At 29.6% G+C, this 17,643-nt stretch overlaps 12 protein-coding genes across 12 annotated transcripts; 7 read left to right on the plus strand and 5 right to left on the minus strand.

The window, feature by feature from the left end:
* Positions 1–8: 8 nt before the first annotated feature.
* On the minus strand, positions 9–554 carry BX663DRAFT_493531 (ribosomal L29e protein family-domain-containing protein). Its single transcript, XM_051525374.1, has 3 exons — positions 502–554; positions 371–435; positions 9–273 (listed from the first exon to the last, which is right to left on the minus strand). Exons 1-3 carry the CDS (start codon positions 536–538, stop codon positions 193–195), a joined length of 183 nt encoding a protein of 60 aa, XP_051388240.1. The 5' UTR covers positions 539–554; the 3' UTR covers positions 9–192.
* A 948-nt stretch (positions 555–1,502) lies between these two features.
* BX663DRAFT_493535 (uncharacterized protein) lies at positions 1,503–2,309 on the minus strand. Its single transcript, XM_051525375.1, has one exon. It carries the CDS (start codon positions 2,151–2,153, stop codon positions 1,620–1,622), a length of 534 nt encoding a protein of 177 aa, XP_051388241.1. The 5' UTR covers positions 2,154–2,309; the 3' UTR covers positions 1,503–1,619.
* A 202-nt stretch (positions 2,310–2,511) lies between these two features.
* On the plus strand, positions 2,512–4,105 carry BX663DRAFT_482460 (uncharacterized protein; the record flags this gene model as incomplete). The annotated part of the gene is made up of 6 exons (XM_051524431.1): positions 2,512–2,529; positions 3,105–3,121; positions 3,171–3,276; positions 3,327–3,408; positions 3,609–3,776; positions 3,798–4,105. 6 exons carry the CDS (start codon positions 2,512–2,514, stop codon positions 4,103–4,105), a joined length of 699 nt encoding a protein of 232 aa, XP_051388242.1.
* A 258-nt stretch (positions 4,106–4,363) lies between these two features.
* On the plus strand, positions 4,364–6,521 carry BX663DRAFT_493537 (uncharacterized protein). The gene is made up of 9 exons (XM_051525376.1): positions 4,364–4,515; positions 4,582–4,682; positions 4,781–4,816; positions 4,891–4,995; positions 5,052–5,099; positions 5,155–5,328; positions 5,402–5,577; positions 5,644–5,726; positions 5,790–6,521. Exons 1-9 carry the CDS (start codon positions 4,458–4,460, stop codon positions 6,458–6,460), a joined length of 1,452 nt encoding a protein of 483 aa, XP_051388243.1. The 5' UTR covers positions 4,364–4,457; the 3' UTR covers positions 6,461–6,521.
* BX663DRAFT_493540 (mitochondrial carrier domain-containing protein) lies at positions 6,506–7,961 on the minus strand. Its single transcript, XM_051525377.1, has 5 exons — positions 7,746–7,961; positions 7,428–7,678; positions 7,257–7,359; positions 6,726–7,154; positions 6,506–6,667 (listed from the first exon to the last, which is right to left on the minus strand). Exons 1-5 carry the CDS (start codon positions 7,849–7,851, stop codon positions 6,642–6,644), a joined length of 915 nt encoding a protein of 304 aa, XP_051388244.1. The 5' UTR covers positions 7,852–7,961; the 3' UTR covers positions 6,506–6,641.
* A 1,310-nt stretch (positions 7,962–9,271) lies between these two features.
* On the plus strand, positions 9,272–10,664 carry BX663DRAFT_493541 (charged multivesicular body protein 3). The gene is made up of 5 exons (XM_051525378.1): positions 9,272–9,394; positions 9,474–9,714; positions 9,809–9,930; positions 10,002–10,238; positions 10,299–10,664. Exons 1-5 carry the CDS (start codon positions 9,344–9,346, stop codon positions 10,311–10,313), a joined length of 666 nt encoding a protein of 221 aa, XP_051388245.1. The 5' UTR covers positions 9,272–9,343; the 3' UTR covers positions 10,314–10,664.
* Positions 10,285–10,681, minus strand: BX663DRAFT_26137 (uncharacterized protein). Its single transcript, XM_051521907.1, has one exon. It carries the CDS (start codon positions 10,575–10,577, stop codon positions 10,323–10,325), a length of 255 nt encoding a protein of 84 aa, XP_051388246.1. The 5' UTR covers positions 10,578–10,681; the 3' UTR covers positions 10,285–10,322.
* Positions 10,682–10,921: 240 nt separating this feature from the next.
* Positions 10,922–11,281, plus strand: BX663DRAFT_26149 (uncharacterized protein). Its single transcript, XM_051521910.1, has one exon. It carries the CDS (start codon positions 10,975–10,977, stop codon positions 11,182–11,184), a length of 210 nt encoding a protein of 69 aa, XP_051388247.1. The 5' UTR covers positions 10,922–10,974; the 3' UTR covers positions 11,185–11,281.
* BX663DRAFT_26148 (uncharacterized protein) lies at positions 11,282–11,912 on the minus strand. The gene is made up of 3 exons (XM_051521909.1): positions 11,712–11,912; positions 11,484–11,646; positions 11,282–11,361 (listed from the first exon to the last, which is right to left on the minus strand). The coding sequence occupies exons 1-2, from the start codon at positions 11,813–11,815 to the stop codon at positions 11,502–11,504; spliced, it is 249 nt and encodes an 82-aa protein (XP_051388248.1). The 5' UTR covers positions 11,816–11,912; the 3' UTR covers positions 11,282–11,361; positions 11,484–11,501.
* Positions 11,913–13,595: 1,683 nt separating this feature from the next.
* BX663DRAFT_493554 (NADP-dependent oxidoreductase domain-containing protein) lies at positions 13,596–15,114 on the plus strand. Its single transcript, XM_051525379.1, has 7 exons — positions 13,596–13,678; positions 13,751–13,956; positions 14,024–14,140; positions 14,236–14,297; positions 14,362–14,453; positions 14,511–14,578; positions 14,634–15,114. Exons 1-7 carry the CDS (start codon positions 13,657–13,659, stop codon positions 15,003–15,005), a joined length of 939 nt encoding a protein of 312 aa, XP_051388249.1. The 5' UTR covers positions 13,596–13,656; the 3' UTR covers positions 15,006–15,114.
* A 311-nt stretch (positions 15,115–15,425) lies between these two features.
* BX663DRAFT_493557 (uncharacterized protein) lies at positions 15,426–16,725 on the plus strand. The gene is made up of 6 exons (XM_051525380.1): positions 15,426–15,568; positions 15,632–15,730; positions 15,787–15,940; positions 15,994–16,177; positions 16,243–16,428; positions 16,496–16,725. The coding sequence occupies exons 1-6, from the start codon at positions 15,468–15,470 to the stop codon at positions 16,642–16,644; spliced, it is 873 nt and encodes a 290-aa protein (XP_051388250.1). The 5' UTR covers positions 15,426–15,467; the 3' UTR covers positions 16,645–16,725.
* A 77-nt stretch (positions 16,726–16,802) lies between these two features.
* BX663DRAFT_547872 (uncharacterized protein) lies at positions 16,803–17,588 on the plus strand (the record flags this gene model as incomplete). The annotated part of the gene is made up of 1 exon (XM_051531038.1): positions 16,803–17,588. The coding sequence occupies one exon, from the start codon at positions 16,803–16,805 to the stop codon at positions 17,586–17,588; it is 786 nt and encodes a 261-aa protein (XP_051388251.1).
* Positions 17,589–17,643: the final 55 nt, after the last annotated feature.

Here is a 17,643-nt window from a genome sequence, read left to right on the forward strand (position 1 = left end):
AATGACAGGTTTCATAAAGATCAAAAAATGTACAAAGTCCAATCCTTTTATTTTTTTTTTTGTTTTGTTGATCGTTAAAATTGATGATTTCATTCAAACTAATGATTTACTTTAGAAATTTGACTTTCTTGTATTCTTTTCTTAACGATTCCAAAAAAAAAGAAAATAAAAAGAAAAATGGTGCACTTTTATTTAGTTCTTGGCAGCAGCAGCAAGAGCTCTTTGAGTACCCTTCTTAGCGAAACGTTGGTTACGAAGGAACTTGGCATCCAACTAAATATATAAAAACACATTATTTTTTCTATTCTGGCGCTAAAATTATTTTGTTTTTTGCTTGTTTTTCTTTTTTTTAAAAAAAAAGATGACTTACACCCTTTTGAGAACGATACTTGTGGGCAGCGGGCTTCTTAATACCGTTACGGTGAGCCTTCTTGTCTATTTTTTTTATTATAATTTAAATTAAGAATATGCCCAGATTTATCTATATTTCTTGTAACTTACTTTGGTTGTGGTTAGTGTGGTTCTTGGACTTGGCCATTGTGATCTATAAAATACTAAAATATAAGCTTTAGCATCTTCGTCATCTCCAAGCTCTTTTCCTCTCTCTCTCTCTCTCCAATAAGAATGAACAAATAGTAGAGAAAATGGGCGTGCTAAAATGATTCAAGTTACTGATTCGCGAATTGACAAATTTCCATTTATATATAAAAATATATTTGTGAATTTATTCGAATCCATCTATCCTCTAAATATCAATCGGCCATCTCTCCTTTTTCTTTTTTCCTTCCTTTCCTACTAATGTTCATTCTAGATTGATGAATCTTATTATTTACCTTTTTGTCAAAAGTAAAGAAGGAGGTCCCTCTTACTGCAGATGGCTTTAGATGATTTTGTATGTCAGTAGTGGGGATTGGCGCAAGGAAAAAAAAACAACTGAGCCTTCTGACATTGTCGGAGTTTATTTCCGCACCGGGGAGAAAGGAAGGCATATAAACCGGACATGGCATTCATGCAATCGTTGTGGTGAAGTGAATACTACTACATCATTAAAAAAGAAATATATTTAAAATGATAGAAAATAGACACATTTTATAGTATCGTCGTAGTAGTAAACTGCATGATAAGAAATAAATAGAAGCAAATATATATAAACTCTAGATAGGAAGGTTTTCTTTACTAGGCTTCATGACCAAAAGAGAAAATAGTCATTATTTCTAAATAGTAGCTGTATGTCTTTTATGAATTGCTTGTCTAATGTACAGCGACTAATAATAGACATGAACATTCTGCCACATTAGATTAGCCTTCTATTATTATTTAGATGACTTTTTCTTATACAAAATCAGGAAATTATAATGAAGAAGAATAATATACACATGTATCATTTATTAAAACAACACAGTATATTACTTTTACTCACATTAATGACAATCTTTACGCGATTTATCATAACGTTTTATATTTATAAAACTTGTTATACATGACTATTATTGGCTTAAATTCCCTCTCTTCCGCGGATACCAAGAAATATATTATTATATTCAATATACATGCATAAATGATGCAAGGAGAGCAAATAAATACCTCATGAAATAACAATATATTGTTATTATCGTTTATTACATAATAGTCAATGAGTGAGGGGGTATTAAAATGGACATGTTAGTCATTGGTTTACAAACTTCTTCAGTGGTAGATAACGAGTCACAAGTATTATTATTAAAAGCAACTACTGCTCTATAACAATGAACAGCTACCCATTGTTGCTGCTGTGGTTGTTCATTTTTTGATAATAGTCGATACTCTTCTACTGTTAGTTTTTCATTCTTCCTTTCATTCATAGTATTAGACTGATGTATTAATAATGGCTTGTGATTAGAAATTGGCTGACTATCATTTTGGTCATCTTCAAAGGCTAACACTCTACGATTTAAACGATTGACTGGTTTTCTTAAAAACTCTTCGGCTACTATTATTGTATTTGTTAGTAAAAGCCTTTCTCGGACTGAATATTGAGGTTTGCTCCTTCTATTATCTTTATCTAACTTCTTGATGGCAAGTGTGTACATTTTATTAGCAATTTGTCTTGGTGATAATGATTTATCTGTTACCATAGTGTTATTGTTATTGATACGAATTGGGAAAAATGCCATTTAAATATTAGGGATAATGGGAGGATGAAATAATGAAGAAACTGTTGAAAATAATATTGAATATGCTTTAATAATTATAATCTGACTTCTCATTGAATTTCTTGCTGGAGAAGCCTTTTTTTTTTTTTTTTTTTTTTACTCTAAGGCTTAGTAGTGTTCTTGAATAGAATGAATAAATTAATAAAAGAAGTAGAAAAGGGATATCTCTCTTCTTCTTCTTCTTATATATGTTTAATAGACACCCTTAAATATGGCTATATACGGAATTTAGTTGGATAGCTCGAGATATAAATGGAGTTTGTATTTAAAATACTATCCAATTATTTTAATGTATAAAATAGAGATAGATCAGAAAACAATGAATTCTTATTATAGGGTAACAAATGAACATATTTAAATGTTCTTGGACTAATCCTGTACTTCTTTTTTTTATCAATATTTATTTTATTTTATTCTTTTATTTATTTATTCGCTCTATTTCAGGTTCCCTTTAAGAGTTTTATTCGTATTAATGTCAACAGTTTACTTTATTAAGTTAATATCCTAGCTTGTTCCATTTTCACAAATCTGTGTAAATCATGAAATCTAGTAATGATATATAACAAGGCCTTTTAACTATTTCTAAGAATCATTAGTCAGTCTTTCTCCTTGGTCATATATTTGTATATTTATATATATAAATATTGTAAACCTGCATTTATTGAATTATATTTTGTTATCTTCATATAAATTTTTATAAATAGCATAGCAAGCAAATTTTGATAATGACCTTTTTTTTTTTTTTGTGCATGCCAATTATGTATAAACTATATCTTTGTGAGATAGAATAGTCATTATGCTTAACGTTATCAAATAATACTCGAATTTGTTATAAATAAGTAATTTACTACATATATATATATATATATATATATATATATATATGTATGTATGTATATAACTTCAAAATAGAATAACACAAGTCGGCAGTAAGAGATTCTTATAATACGAATAGCAATGTACATATACAAATATAAGTATTCTACGTATTGTGGCAGTGGATTTAGGCCCACAAAATAACAGGGATAAAAATAGAGAGGAGTTTATTGTTCAGATGGGAAAGACAAAGTATTCTTTAACAAATGTAAGAAGATCTTGTGTAGACTACATATGTAAACTGTTAATCCTTTGAAGTTTTTGCAAATTATTACTCTTGAAAGAGATACTCCTTATATCAATGATTTACGTTATAATATTATTAGTGAATTGGAAGCATGTCAGTATTAATTTCAAAAAAAGAATTACATCTTTGTTGATGAGACTGGTTCTCATTCTCAAGTAATGAAAAGTAAAGTTTGATCGAGGGTTAGGGTACTCATAACTGTCAAAGTACTTACCCAAAAATATAGTATAGATATTAGCATTATCGACTCTATTTTGTCTTTTGGCTTTTTTTTTTTTTTTTTTTTTTGAAAGTCGAGCTACTCAAGAAGAGCAACACTGAGGGGAAAAAAATGAAAGAAGGTCTCATTAAAAGGAGAATAAAGAAAAGCTTACAATCAAAGCAGAAATTTATGAGAAGAATTATAGCATTTCATATTGTTAAATGTGTAGAAACTGTGATAGATATTTTAGATAAGCGAGGTAAAAATGGTCATTTTATAGACATGGAGAATTGTCGAGTACATCACTTGAAATCCGTTACTGACACCGTTAATGCTTATAGATACAAGTCTCTTTTTCTCCTCCTCCCTCCCAACTACTTACTATTTCTAAATCTAATTAAAGAACGTTGGTTAAAAACCAAAAGTAAGGTAAGAAAAAGCCCTTTGGAGACTGAATATGAATCAACGAATTCTTATATCATTGAAGCATGGTTGATGGTGGCAACAGTCGACAACTGTTGTGTTGACTGGACCGAATTTACAGAATCTTGCTGGGATAGACGTCGGCAGAAAGAAGAAGATTTCTAAATAAATGAGTTCATTTTATCTATAAAAAAAAATACTTATCACATTCAAAAAGGAATATCTATTTTGTCTATAAAATAATATACATATCATTGTGTTAAATGATGTGTGCGTGGTGAATCAGTTTGTTTTTATTGCGTAAATGTTATTTTATTGTGTTTGAGAATTTCTTTTTGTTTTTCATGTAGTCTGAATCCATCTGAGTTTTTTTTTTTTTTTCACCTCGTAAAATAAATTTGTTTAGTACGCGCGTCATTGTGTTTTAAATATTAATTTTACATTTATAGAGCTTATACGTATTATATAATCTATACTTCTTTCCTTTTTTTGCTTAATTTAACATCAAGAAATCAAAATGCCTAAACTTAATGTCGTAGTTAAATGGAGTGGAAAAAAGTTCGAAATGGAACTAGGTACAACAAAAAAAAAAGAAAAATTATAATTTATTTATATTCTTATAAACAACAACAATGCTCTAGATACTGACGAATCACCCGAACTTTTCAAAACACAAATCTATTCACAAACTGGTGTACCTCCTGAACGTCAAAAGGTTTTAGTTAAAGGTGGTATTTTAAAGGTAGAGTATAAGAAAAATAGAGTGTTTTTTTTCTTTTTTTTAAAAAAAAAATAAAATAAAAATAAATGTTTAATTCAACGCTTTGTTAATTTAACTAGGATGATACTGATTTAAATAAGTTGGGGTTAAAAGAAGTAAGCAACTCATTTAAAAATTAAAAAAAAAAAAAAATGAAAAAAAAAATTAACTCGACCTTTATATAAATTAGGGTCATAGCTTTATGATGATGGGCACAGCAGGTGAGCTTCCTAAACCTCCTCCAAAACCTGTTCAATTTTTAGAAGACATGACAGAAGCTGAAGTAGCTGAGGCTGTAAGTGAATATATATAATCGAAATAATACCTTGTTTTATTAATATAATAAAATAGTTGGACATTCCTGCTGGATTGGAAAATCTTGGTAATACATGTTATATGGTAAATTACATATATATTTATAATACAACATATCCTTATACATATATGATATTAGAATGCTACTTTGCAATGCATGAAAGCTATGCCTGAACTTCAATCATCCCTGGAGAATTATAAAGGTGGAATAAATGGTATGGATAATCGTGGTAATCTTATAGCTAGTCTTCGTGATCTTTTCAATAATCTTACCAAGTCTCCTAGTGGATTTCCTCCTTTGATCTTCTGGCAGGTAACAAGATATATATACACCTTTTTTTTTTTTTTTTGTAGAAAAAAGTGCTTAAAATTTTATTATCGTTTAGATGCTTCGTCAATCTTTCCCACAATTTTCTCAAACTGGTCAAGGAGGTATTCCTATGCAACAAGATGCAGAAGAATGTTGGAGTGAGCTTGTATCAGTTTTGAAAACAAAGCTGCCTAAAGAGGAAGATGAAAAGAACTTTATTGAACGCTATATGACAGGCCAATTACAAACAGAGTATGTATTGTTAAATGACTCATAATTCATAACCTCAGTTATCTAACTATTCTATTTACTCAAAAGGACTACATGTATAGAAGCTCCTGAGGAAGAAAAAGTAGTTACTACGGATACATTCAACAAATTAAGCTGCCATATTTCTATAGGTAAAGTAATTATAAAATAAAATAGAGTTGATAAATAGTAATTTGGAAAATTCTTATTTATAGAGACAAATTATATGATTCATGGTATATTGGATTCTTTAAATGAACAAATTGAGAAAACATCGCCTACATTGAATCGTACAGCTACATATCAACGTAAATCACGTATCAGTAGACTTCCTCAATATTTACCTGTTCAATTTGTACGCTTCTTTTGGAAAGCTCAAGAGCAAGTAAAAGCCAAAATTTTACGTAAAGTGAAGTTCCCACTTGAATTTGATGCTACTGAACTTTGCACACTTGAACTTCAGAAAAAGTTTACTGATGCTAAAGCAAAGTTGAAAGAAATTGAAGATAAAAAGATTGCTAGAGAAAGAGAAGAAAAGCGTAGAAAGATGAATAATGATGATAACAGCAGCAGTAGCAGCAATACAAATATGGATACAGAGGATGAAAAGGTGAATTGGGAAGATTATTTAGATCCAGAGTTAATTAAGGATATTGGTTGTAATCCTACAGGTCAATACGAGCTTGTTGCTGTTTTGACTCATGTAGGTCGATCTGCTGATTCAGGTCATTATATTGCTTGGGTTAAAAAGGCAGAAGATGAATGGCATAAATTTGATGATGATAAGGTTTCTGTTGTTCGTGATGCTGACATTGAACGTCTTGATGGCGGTGGTGATTGGCATACAGCTTATATTGTTTTATATAAAGCCAAAAAGCTTGATTAAAATTATAAAGTACTTTAATAGTATAATAAAAGTTTTGCTTTAGTGTTTATAATGAGATAAATGCTCCACTTTTTCTTTTTTATTATATAAGAAGGATAGCATAAAAAAAAGAGTGTTTTATTATCATGTTGAATAGTAAAACAGATCTTTACATGTTTTATCTAACAACCATAGCATTACTTTACAAACGAGCACGGAAGTAATCACCTGCATACAAAAACAGATTAATATAAGCGTTTTTATTTTATTTTATTTTTTATATTACCTAATGCGACCATGACTAAGGTTTGCCAAATACCTAGACCAATACGAGGAACCACACCTCGGTAAAATCCCTTCAAACCATTTTTACTGTAGATATACTTTGTAGCATTACTAATTGTCATTTTATCGGGACGACCTTCTGCTTTCACTTGGCTCTGCATCTCAACACGAATAACTTCAAGAGGTTGATTCCAACATGACAAAGCACCTGCAAAAGCAGAAGCCAATATCTTGTCCATATTATCAGCTAATCCTTTTTCACCATGTCTATATTTAACAATGGCATCTTCAGCATATCGCGCAAATCCAAATCTCGAAGCCCAATTGGTACATTGACGAAGCGCAACTGCATTTACGCCTTTATTAATACCTCGAATACCTTCTTTTTTAAAAATGGTTGCAGCAATTTTAAATGTAGATTCAGTGCCAGCTTTTTTTTTTTATTTATTTATTTTTTTTAGAGGGAAGGAATAAATAAATAAATAAATAAAAATACTACAAATTACTCTTTTTTTTTTTTTTTTTTTTTTACCTGATTTTTGTCTAGTGACCTCAACAGTTTTCATAAATGTACAAAAGCCCATTGTACTATATGCTTGAGCAATACCTCCGCCCATACCACCAATAATGCCAGCCTATAATTTTAAGTGTGAAACAAAAATTTTCCCCACAATTTTTTTTTTTTTTATGTATATAACTTTACTACAAACGGAGAGGCACCAGCAACAGTAGAGCGATGTTCTAATTCTGCCGCTGTAAATAGTAAAACTGCACCCTTTGTACTTGCCTCTATCCAAGCCCATGGGATTAGGCCTTGATAGAAACCAAGAACACCACCTCTAGCGTAGATTGCCTTTAATCCTTGCCACATTGGTTGTCCTCTATTTGCTGCCATTTGTGTTTTCATAACTTCAAATGGTTGCCCCAAAGAGGAAGTTTCAAATAGATTCAAGCCTTAAAAAAAGCTGATTAGTTTATACATATATATATTAAAGCCTTTATTCTTATATCTATACATTACCTGCACCAAGTAATAATGTTTGGTATGAAATTGGCTTTTTTTCAGGAATGACTTTTATTACATTGTCATTAGTTGTGGTGGTTAATTTTGCTGCAGATAATGACATTATTATTATTCTTTTTTAAAAGAAAAAAAAAGGGGGGGAGAAGGATATCTTGTAAAAGAAAAAAGGGAGGAAAATAAAAGAAGAGGAAGAAGATGGGAGGAAAAAGTAACAAGTTAAAAATGCTGAATGTATTCATATAAATATAAAAATGGTGACTGTGTTGTGTAGCATACTGTATTTCTTTTCTGATTATCATATGTTATTATACTAAGCTAACAGTGATATGGGAAATATTATATTTTAATACTCTTTACAATTTTTAGCTCACTCTTCAGCTATTATATTCAATATATACACTAATATGCGCATATATACCTGTTTAATAAATATTCTGTACTAATTTAATATTATTTAGTCTTTACAAGTTTAAAAGTTGAAAATCTCTTAATTTTTGTTTAATAAGCATCTATATTATGTAAGATTTTTTTTCTCTCTTCGCAACGTCATTTTTGCTTGATTTCATTTCTCTTATACGTCTTTTTGTCACAGAAGAAAAAAAGTAATTATCTATTCAAATATATAGTCAATTTAGCATGAGTGTTTTATACATTAAATTTGTCAGAACCTGTATAAAAAAAACACACACAAGGGAAAAATGTTAAAGGAAAAAAAAAAAAAAAAAAAAACTCGTTAATATTACTTTCTTTAAGCTAACCTTTATTTGAATAGATCTGAAGATTAACTTCTGGATTCGCTCTTTAATGTACTTGACGTTTTGATAAATTATTAGCTGCAGCGTGATTAGTGCAATAACATATTTGATTCTGTACTACAAGCGTGTATCTTATTTATTTTATAAATACAGCTTCTTTAAGGACCATGTCATATATATTGTGTAATTGAATATTATGTCTTTGTAACATTGAGAATCATCACTGTAAATATATATATTTTAAGAGAAACATTTTGCTCATTATTCAGAATCTCGAGGCGGCCAACCTTCTTTTTTTTTCTCTTGACTTTACTCTTCATGGTCTTCGAATGCTTGATTACCCAAGATTGGCTTCGTTGATCCGGGCTGTTACTGAAAGCGATCCAAGTTGTTACTGTGAGTAATTTCAATTCACGACATTTGCTGAACTGAGTTATTACTATGTGAAGTTGGAGGCTGCGTGCATAAAGAGTGAAGAGAACGTCAAAAACCCCGATGAAAAGTATCTAAGCTTGAAGGAAAGAGAAGAATGTTGTGCTTAAGAATGTACAGGGAGCTTGAATCAAAGTACCAGTTCATTGAATAAAGGAAAAAAAAATATATACAACACCTTTCTTCTTAAATTATGTGGGGCAAATCCCTGATTGCGACATAATTTTTTTAAAAAAAAAAAAAAAAAAAAAAAAATATATTTTTGTATATGTTTATACAACACCCTTTTTTTAAAACCGCGATACTTTAACTTTTTTTTTTTTTTTTTTTTGTAAAGTAATATCTGTATCTTATTATTTTACTTTTTTTTTACGGTACACGTGCACTATTAATAGTTAATTAAAATTAATGGCGAGTGCAATTCAACGATTTTTCGGCAAAAAGACTCCAGATGAACTTGTATGAGAAAGAAGAAAAGTTAGATTGGTTTTAAAGTTTTTCTTTTTCTTTTTTTTTTGTTGGCTAATGTATGTTTTAGGTTAAGAAATGGAGACAAGAGATTCGAGCACAACAAAGAGGCATCGATAGACAAATAAGAGCTATAGATACTGAAGAAATCAAAGTAAAACGATCCATCAAACAAGTTGCTAAAAAAGGAGATGTCAAGAGTTGTAAAATGTTAGCAAAGGAATTGATACGTTCACAAAGGCATAAGAACAGACTCTACACTAGTAAAGCACAAATGAACTCAATTATTATGCAATTAGAACATCAATTAGGTACATATATATATATATATATATATATACTTAACTACATTTGTTTTCGTATAGTAATAACCTTATAAAATATATAAATATATATTTATAATAGCTACTCTAAAAGTAGCAGGGTCTCTTCAAAAAAGTGGCGAAGTTATGAAACTTGTTAATCAGTTATCTCGTTTACCAGAAGTTTCACAAACTATGCAGCAGATGTCTATGGAAATGACAAAGGTATATAATAAAAAGAGGGGGTTTTTTATATATTTGTATATAATTTCTCCTTTTATGAATTACATATATAGGCAGGACTTATGGAAGAAATGATAAGTGATACAATAGAGATGATGGATGATGATGATATCGAAGAGGCAGCAGACGAAGAAGTAAATAATGTATTATTTCAAATTACAGATGGTTTGTTAGGCGAAGCTGGATCCGTTGGTCCTTCACTAGAGACTAAGCCTGTTGCAGTAGAAGAAGAGGAGGAGGAGGAGGAAGAAGAAGGACCAGAATTAGATATGATGCAAAAGCGTTTACAGGTAAATTAAATGAAAACATTTGAGTGGGAATATGGTTATTTATTTTAAATAATTATGTAGGCACTAAAAGGATAATCATGTATTTTAAATCTTTACATAATACATATACGAAGACTGTTTATTTGTCTTTACGTTTATCACTAATTGAGTATACTGTGTTTTCCAAATAAATGAGAAGAAATTTCTATTAAATGGGAATTTAGAACTTCTAAAATGAGAAAAAATGCTATTAGCCAATTGAGAAAACGTGATAATTATTTTGAGAAAATTAAAGCAGTAGTTAAGAGGTGCCTTTTTTAACGTATTTATAACTAATTGAAAATGATAGTAGATGTTCATATGAAAGACCTTTCTCTGGAAGATTTTAACAGCTTAGAAGAGCAGATGACTGAAATTTACACCAGCTTGATGTCCATGTTGCGTGGAACAACTAAACTGGATGAGATCTAAACTGAGCAAAGCGGAGTTAAAGATTACGTTTGTGTAAGCATACCTGAAGAGAACGAAAGGCTTAAATCAGAAAGTTTTGCTTAAGGATTTTTCGAGTAATGCTGCAAAAAAAAATAATAATAAAAAACACTTACCGATCATACACTGATAAACAAATTATTGAATTTATCAGTTTGTTAATTGAAATGTTTCCTGTGAAAGAAGCAGCAGCAAAAAAAAAAAAAAAAAAAAAAAAAAAAAAAAAAACGGGTATTACAACTTCTACTGCGTATCGCTTTCGAAAAAAATGTGGAACGAAACTCAAGGAATTCCTGAAAAGAAGGCATGTGATCGAGTTAAAGTGAACATGTTGAAAGAGGAACATACATTATTTATTATAAAACTCGTTGACGGTTTTGCACCAATGACTTTACAGCAAATGAGAGAAAAGTTGCTGGAAAAGTATGTAGACATTTCTATTAGCAAAACCCAGTTTTATCGTCATGTCAAAGAATAGTGCGCTTTAAGTTTTAAGAAACTATAAAAGCTTACTAAGTATCGTAATTCACACGAAACTCTCTTAAAAAAAAATTGCAGTTGAATCTTGGCTAGTAGACAGTTACATGGGCTTCGAGAAGAACTGTGTTTTTATTGATGAAGCCGGCTTTAACCTTCACATCAGTCGTATGAGGGACTGGTCAATGACAGTGACAAAAAAAACCAATTAACAGGAGGAGTTTTCAGAAAAAAAAATACATAAATTGTTACAACGTCACTTTCAAAAAAAAATCTTTTTTTATAATAATGATATCTCACCTCAGAGACATCCATGCATTAGTGAAGTTCTTTATTGCATCTTTCTGGACGATATAATTCGAACCCCAGGCCAGACGTGATAGATTGATGCACTTGAGCCCCAAAATATCTCGTAACTGAGCGAAAAATATTATTGCCAAAGAGATATATATCATTCCAAGCCCTTTGAATTATGATATGAGTAATTTTAGTCATGTTCGAAACTTTCTTCTTTTTTTTTCAACTTACAAGACACGTAAACCAGACAAAATTGCAGAATCTTTTTCAAATCGTTGAGTATTCTGTTTCAACAGTTTGTACTTATCTGATACACAATAATCGTCACCAAGCATCCATTTGTCGTGCTGATTTTCATGTTGTAACTGTTGTCCTTGGACTTATTCTGATTAATGTTAGTATTGAAAATAGTACTCACTCATTCTGCCCGGATGATAATAAATCGAAAGGTCTGAAAGTATCTCTTCATCGTCATCCTCCTCTTGTTGTTGTGACAGTGATGATGATGTTGGTGTTGATGATAATGATAATTATTGTTGAATCGTGGCTGATGATTGTTCTTTTTCTTTTTGTGATTGTGATGTAGTATGATTGTCCTACAAAATAGGTGTGAAACACAGTAATTAGGAAACCAGCTGTTATAATATCTTTATACATTAATAATAGTACTGTTATTGTTAAACACGTAAATTCTAGATGATTCATTATGGTTTTCGAATTTAATTCCTTGTCAACATACAAATTGCCATTCTCCCTTCCTTCGCTATTTACATTATCCTGATCTGATCTGGCTTGGATCCAGGTTTGAATACAGGTTGACAATAGGCTAGCATATATCTTCGGAACTTTGCTGTGATATATGCTCCCAGTTAGATTAATCTTGTAAGCTTGGATGGTTTCCCATACCATTGACAGTAGCCTTTCTTTAGCTCTCTCCTTTACATAATCGAACCATTGGACATGGCTCGGAGATTAATGTTCGTCTCTTGGTTATATTCTTGTGCTTGTTTATCTGGCTATACAGTGCAGTACAGTCATTGCATTTGATGCTCTATAACATAGGTTGATTTGGAAGCTGCTACGTTAGACTTAACAACTTGTTTTTTTATAATCACTCTTAAGCATATTTTTAATGTTTTAGGAATAACTGAAAAGAGGCTGGCATTAAGCGCTTTAAAAGCTAGTAAGCAGAATCGCGATATATACCGCATTATCCTGTTATAGTAGTTACTTTTAAGCCTTCCTGCTCTTGCATAATGCTAATGAAGCAAGTAGTTTAGTCTAAACTGTACTTCTTGTAGTTTTGGGAGTTGTGATGACAACCTCCTTAAAGTTTTCAACAAAACTGTTTATTACGTTTTTTTACCGCAATCTGTTGTGGCTCAGACTCAGGAACAGAATCAATATCAACAGGCATTTGGATATCACAGTATTGAATTACGAGACCCTCGAATTTTATTTCCGTTTGTGTTGGTATTGTACGTTAAAAGGGATCTTTCAGCAGAATTATAGTGGATAATGTCTTATTCGTTTATAGAATGTAAATGAAAAAAAAAAAAAAAAAAAAAAAAAAAAAAAAAAAAAAAAAAAATACGAAAAGAAATTACACTTTTTTGGGCTTGTTTCAATCTCTAGTAACAATACTGTAAAAGGAAAAATCTTCTTCTATTCACTAATTGTGTCATAATTATACTTTTTTTTTCCTTTCTAACTCCTTTACTGATTACCTCACCTGGGCAATTATTTTGATGTAATTTGTATCTTGTGCCCCATTTGGGTTTTTTAATATTAAATAAAAATTATTGTTTGAATGTATTTTCTTTGTTTGGTATGCTAGTACTGTTTCTGAACTCTTCTTTTCTTCGTATTTTTTTTTCTATTTTGATACCTAAGAGGCTTTTATTACCTTCTCTTTTTTAAACTGATTAGAGCAATACAGCATAATTAAATTGCTATGTACTCATTGGTCATTTTTGTTTAAAAAAAAAATATATATTTTCCTTGTCGGTTATTTTGAATGATAAAATTCGGACAAAAGGAAAAATTTATTAGTTTGAACTAATAACTCAATGTTTTAATCCGACGAATATAAAAACTAAACATGAATTATCATGACATTTTTTATTTTATTTTATTTTTTACAAAAAGAAAAACAAAAAGACAATAATAAATAACAATGGCTCTTAATAGAAAAATAAGTAGAGTAATCCCTTCTTTTTTTTTTTCAATATTGAAATATCTGAACTAAAAGCAAAAAAATTAAATTATAGCTCTAAACACGGGTAATGAAGTTCCTGTTATTGGTCTCGGTACCTGGTTATCAAAACCTGATGAAGTTAGAAAAGCAGTTAAATGCGCTCTCGAAACTGGCTATCGACATTTAGATTGTGCTTACGTGTATTGTAATGAAGATGAGGTAGGTCAAGGTATTCGTGAGTCTGGTGTACCTCGTAAAGAAATCTTTATTACTTCCAAGGTAAAAAGAAAAAAGTGTGTATAAAACTGCTTTATAGATGAATTTAATTTCATAATCAAATATATAGCTTTGGAATACTCATCATCGTAAAGAGTATGTTAAAGCCGCTGTAAAAGCTTCTCTTAAAGCTTTAGGTCTTGATTATTTGGATCTCTATTTAATTCACTGGCCTGTTTCCTTTATAGTAAGTAATATAAATAACCATGTTTTACCCCTTTTTTATTATTGTTATTATTATTATTGTTATTTATTCATCTTTATATTCTAATGAATAATTAGAATTCTGGAAAGCCTGAAGAGACACCTGTTGTTCCTAACATGGAATATCTTATTCCTAAAAAGTAATGTTTATTTATTTTCAATTTTTATATTAGAGGGAGAGGATGTTAAATATATTGTATATAGGAATGACATTGTTCAACTTGAAGAAGTTGATCCTTTAGAGACTTGGAATGCTATGGAAGAACTTGTTGAAGAAGGCTATGTTAAAGCCATTGGTAAATATTATTTTGTATATAGATTAAATAACTTGATATTAACTAATTTTTTGATAGGTTTATCCAATTTTAATATTGAAAAGACTCAATATATTTTAGATCATTGCAAAATTAAACCTGCTATGGTAAATACAATAAGATAGAGAAAAAAAAATCAAATACTTATAAAAAAAAAAATAGAACCAAATTGAATTACATCCCGCTTTACAACAGCCTGAACTTGTTTCATTCTTGCACAAGAATAATATTCAAGTAACAGCTTATTCTCCTCTCGGAAATAATGTTTATGGTGAAAAACGTATTGTAGATGATCCTATCATTCTTGATATTGCCAAAAAATTAAATAAATCTCCAGCACAAATATGTATTGCATTTGCTGCACAAAGAGGTCTTATTGTGATTCCTAAAAGTGTTACACCTAGTCGTATTGTCGAAAATTTCCAAGACTTTGAACTTTCTAAAGAAGATTTCGACTCTATTGCTTCTTTGGGCTCGAGAAACATTCGTTATAATGATCCTGGATTGAAAGATTGGAATTGTACGATTTTCTAATTAGACAAGGAAAGAAAAAAAAATAGATGCCAGTATGCTGTGCATAATATCATTTGTAAACAGAAACATAATAAAATAAAGCACGCATATATGCTCAAATAATAACGTGAAAAAAAAAAAGCATGTCTATTACAAGAAATTCTTTATATATAGTATTTCAAATAAGAGAAATAGTATCGCCTATCATTTTAAACAATAAGATATATAATAATATCATTGTAATACAATGTCTATTTGAACTTTCCTTTAAGTGGGTTATTATGTTAGATTACATGTTTACATAGCATACAATTCTAACACAAAAAAAAAAAAAAAAAAAAAAATGGCATTATTATGTACATCAAGCTTTTTTAAGCAGTATTTATTTTAAAACCCCTATTGCTATTTTTCTTTTCTTTTTATTATTATTATTATTGTGATTATTTGTTTTCTTTCTTTCTTTCTTTTCTACGTGTATATAAAATGAGTTTAATAGGGAAAATTGGAGCAATAGTTGAAGCATGCTCATATAATTTTAAACCGGGAAATGAAACTGATTTTTCAGATTCTTTAGGTGGCTCTTGGTAATTTTGTAGTGTTATAGACACATACATATAATTAAACGTGCTAATTATATAAAATAATAGGTATGTTTCACCTGCTGCTCATGGTATAGAATTCTTAATAATTGTACCCTTTTATTTAATTATGACTGTCTATTTTGGATATAAAGCTATTATTTTAAAGTAAGTAGTCAAATAATAAGGATAAGAATAAATTATAATTGTATTTATTATTATAGTAAAAAGAATTATAATACGTTAATAAATATCAAGAAAACTGTTAGACCAAAACGATCATGGTTTGAAACTATGTGTTTAATTATAATGATTCTATCGTATACAGTAACAGTTATTCATAAGCTAATATCACATACAAACTATTTCCTACTACAGGTAATGGATATGCAATTATACTTTAGTCAATTCACTTATTTTTTTTTTCGTAGCCTTGTCATGTTAGTGCTGTTATTTTGATTATAATTATGTCTTGGCCAGATAATGATTATCAATATATACCACAGCTTTTATTTAATGTTTATTTACATACTTTATGGGGATCTGTATTGGCACTGGTATTTCCTGATTTAAGAGATCACGATCTGTTAGGAGAAGTGTTTAATTTTTTTTTAGGTAAAAATGTACATGGTATATATGTATAACATAAATAATGAATTGCTTTCTGTATTTTATATTAGAACATGTTCTGATATTGGTGTTACCATTTTACATGCTAACTACTAAGCGTTATGTAATTTTATCTTTAAATATAAACATGGCATTATTTAGTTTCTTTTTATATGCATCATATCATTCACCTTTTCTTCATGCTATATCACTATGGTCTGGATTTAATATCAATTATACACTTGTAACTCCTGCAAGTAAGTAACAATAGTAATAGTAGTTTTTTGATTCTAATAATATAACAACTATTGAAAAAAAAAATAGTTGGATTTTTAATTGTTATTGGACATTGGTATCGATTTGCTATGTATGGAGCAGCATTTATATTAATGTTTTTAACTCGTTATATAGTTGTTGAATTGTTCTTAAAGACATTTAATATTAGAATAACTGAAAAAAAGAAAAGTTCGTGATAAAATACATTATTATACATCATCTCAATATGTATTTATATTATAGCAATAAAACATACTCCTCAGACTGAACAAATCATTCCCCCCCTTTATTCTTCTTAAATCCTTCTTAAAACTGTTTTCTTTTCTTTTGCTTCTTTTTTTTTATCATTTACAAGATGGAAAATACTAGTAATATGTTTCAATTATGGTCACCACCTGTCTTTCGTCTTTCACTTGATTCATTTTCGAATGATCTTATTCAAGAGTTTGACAAAAAGGCAACAAAATTTAGTAATGGTGGTGAATTAATTAAACCAACCATCGAAACTACTCAGCAAGAAGTAGTAGTAACGTCTACTGCTTTAAGCGTAAATGATACTGAGCAATTCTCTTCAATAGTTTCTACTTTTTCAGATAATTTTTTCTCTACAGAAGATCATAATAATAGAGATGAGGTAGAAGAAGACATTACTACTACTACTACTACTACTACTACTAGTACTTCTGTAATAAATACTGATAATAACATAACGTTTATTACTGCTACTGAAGAAATCGTTACAATAGATGACACCAGTATTCCCTTAGTGCAACCTGATCCTTTAGAAGATTCATCTGATATTCTTTCTGCTTTTTCTAATGATGAGACAAGCGTAAATACCAGTAATCCTAAAGATAAACTGTCAAATGATGAGATAATAGCAACAGCAACAACAACAACAGCAGCAGCAGCAGCAGTAACTCCTACTATAAATCATGAAGAATCTACTGTAGAATTATCTATCATGAATACGCCTACAACTTACACAAAGATCTCCTCTCCACTCTTATCAATGATGAATTATACTACCAAAAGAAATAGTAATCAATCAGTAATTGATAAAAATAACACTGTCATTCCTGCCAAGAATCAAAAAAAAACTTCTAAAAGACGCTCGTTCTTTTCTTTACGTTTTTGTTAATATAATCTATTTATATAATAAAGTTATTTTACTTTTTAAGAAAAATAAAAAAAAA

Source organism: Cokeromyces recurvatus (genome assembly GCF_025118155.1).
Source record: "Cokeromyces recurvatus strain NRRL 2243 chromosome Unknown BX663scaffold_1, whole genome shotgun sequence".
Lineage (NCBI taxonomy): Eukaryota > Fungi > Mucoromycota > Mucoromycetes > Mucorales > Mucoraceae > Cokeromyces > Cokeromyces recurvatus.

Bases quoted from the DNA above. Each gene is read 5' to 3' on its own strand.
- BX663DRAFT_493531 (XM_051525374.1), bottom strand. From the start codon at position 538: ATGGCCAAGTCCAAGAACCACACTAACCACAACCAAA. The intron at 436-501 runs GTAAGTTACAAG...TAAAAAAAATAG, and splicing joins CCACACTAACCACAACCAAA to ACAAGAAGGCTCACCGTAAC. The intron at 274-370 runs GTAAGTCATCTT...TTATATATTTAG, and splicing joins AGTATCGTTCTCAAAAGGGT to TTGGATGCCAAGTTCCTTCG.
- BX663DRAFT_493535 (XM_051525375.1), bottom strand. From the start codon at position 2,153: ATGGCATTTTTCCCAATTCGTATCAATAACAATAACACTATGGTAACA.
- BX663DRAFT_493537 (XM_051525376.1), top strand. From the start codon at position 4,458: ATGCCTAAACTTAATGTCGTAGTTAAATGGAGTGGAAAAAAGTTCGAA. The intron at 4,996-5,051 runs GTAAGTGAATAT...ATAATAAAATAG, and splicing joins AAGCTGAAGTAGCTGAGGCT to TTGGACATTCCTGCTGGATT. The intron at 5,100-5,154 runs GTAAATTACATA...ATATGATATTAG, and splicing joins TTGGTAATACATGTTATATG to AATGCTACTTTGCAATGCAT.
- BX663DRAFT_493540 (XM_051525377.1), bottom strand. From the start codon at position 7,851: ATGTCATTATCTGCAGCAAAATTAACCACCACAACTAATGACAATGTA. The intron at 7,155-7,256 runs GTAAAAAAAAAA...AAAAAAAAAAAG, and splicing joins GGTCACTAGACAAAAATCAG to CTGGCACTGAATCTACATTT. The intron at 6,668-6,725 runs GTAATATAAAAA...TTTTGTATGCAG, and splicing joins CTTAGTCATGGTCGCATTAG to GTGATTACTTCCGTGCTCGT.
- BX663DRAFT_493541 (XM_051525378.1), top strand. From the start codon at position 9,344: ATGGCGAGTGCAATTCAACGATTTTTCGGCAAAAAGACTCCAGATGAA. The intron at 9,715-9,808 runs GTACATATATAT...TATTTATAATAG, and splicing joins GCAATTAGAACATCAATTAG to CTACTCTAAAAGTAGCAGGG. The intron at 9,931-10,001 runs GTATATAATAAA...TTACATATATAG, and splicing joins TGTCTATGGAAATGACAAAG to GCAGGACTTATGGAAGAAAT.
- BX663DRAFT_26137 (XM_051521907.1), bottom strand. From the start codon at position 10,577: ATGAACATCTACTATCATTTTCAATTAGTTATAAATACGTTAAAAAAG.
- BX663DRAFT_26149 (XM_051521910.1), top strand. From the start codon at position 10,975: ATGTGGAACGAAACTCAAGGAATTCCTGAAAAGAAGGCATGTGATCGA.
- BX663DRAFT_26148 (XM_051521909.1), bottom strand. From the start codon at position 11,815: ATGCTTGGTGACGATTATTGTGTATCAGATAAGTACAAACTGTTGAAA. The intron at 11,647-11,711 runs GTAAGTTGAAAA...CATAATTCAAAG, and splicing joins TTGTCTGGTTTACGTGTCTT to GGCTTGGAATGATATATATC.
- BX663DRAFT_493554 (XM_051525379.1), top strand. From the start codon at position 13,657: ATGGCTCTTAATAGAAAAATAA. The intron at 14,298-14,361 runs GTAATGTTTATT...TATTGTATATAG, and splicing joins GAATATCTTATTCCTAAAAA to GAATGACATTGTTCAACTTG. The intron at 14,579-14,633 runs GTAAATACAATA...AAAAAAAAATAG, and splicing joins GCAAAATTAAACCTGCTATG to AACCAAATTGAATTACATCC.
- BX663DRAFT_493557 (XM_051525380.1), top strand. From the start codon at position 15,468: ATGAGTTTAATAGGGAAAATTGGAGCAATAGTTGAAGCATGCTCATAT. The intron at 15,569-15,631 runs GTAATTTTGTAG...ATAAAATAATAG, and splicing joins GATTCTTTAGGTGGCTCTTG to GTATGTTTCACCTGCTGCTC. The intron at 15,941-15,993 runs GTAATGGATATG...TTTTTTTCGTAG, and splicing joins CAAACTATTTCCTACTACAG to CCTTGTCATGTTAGTGCTGT.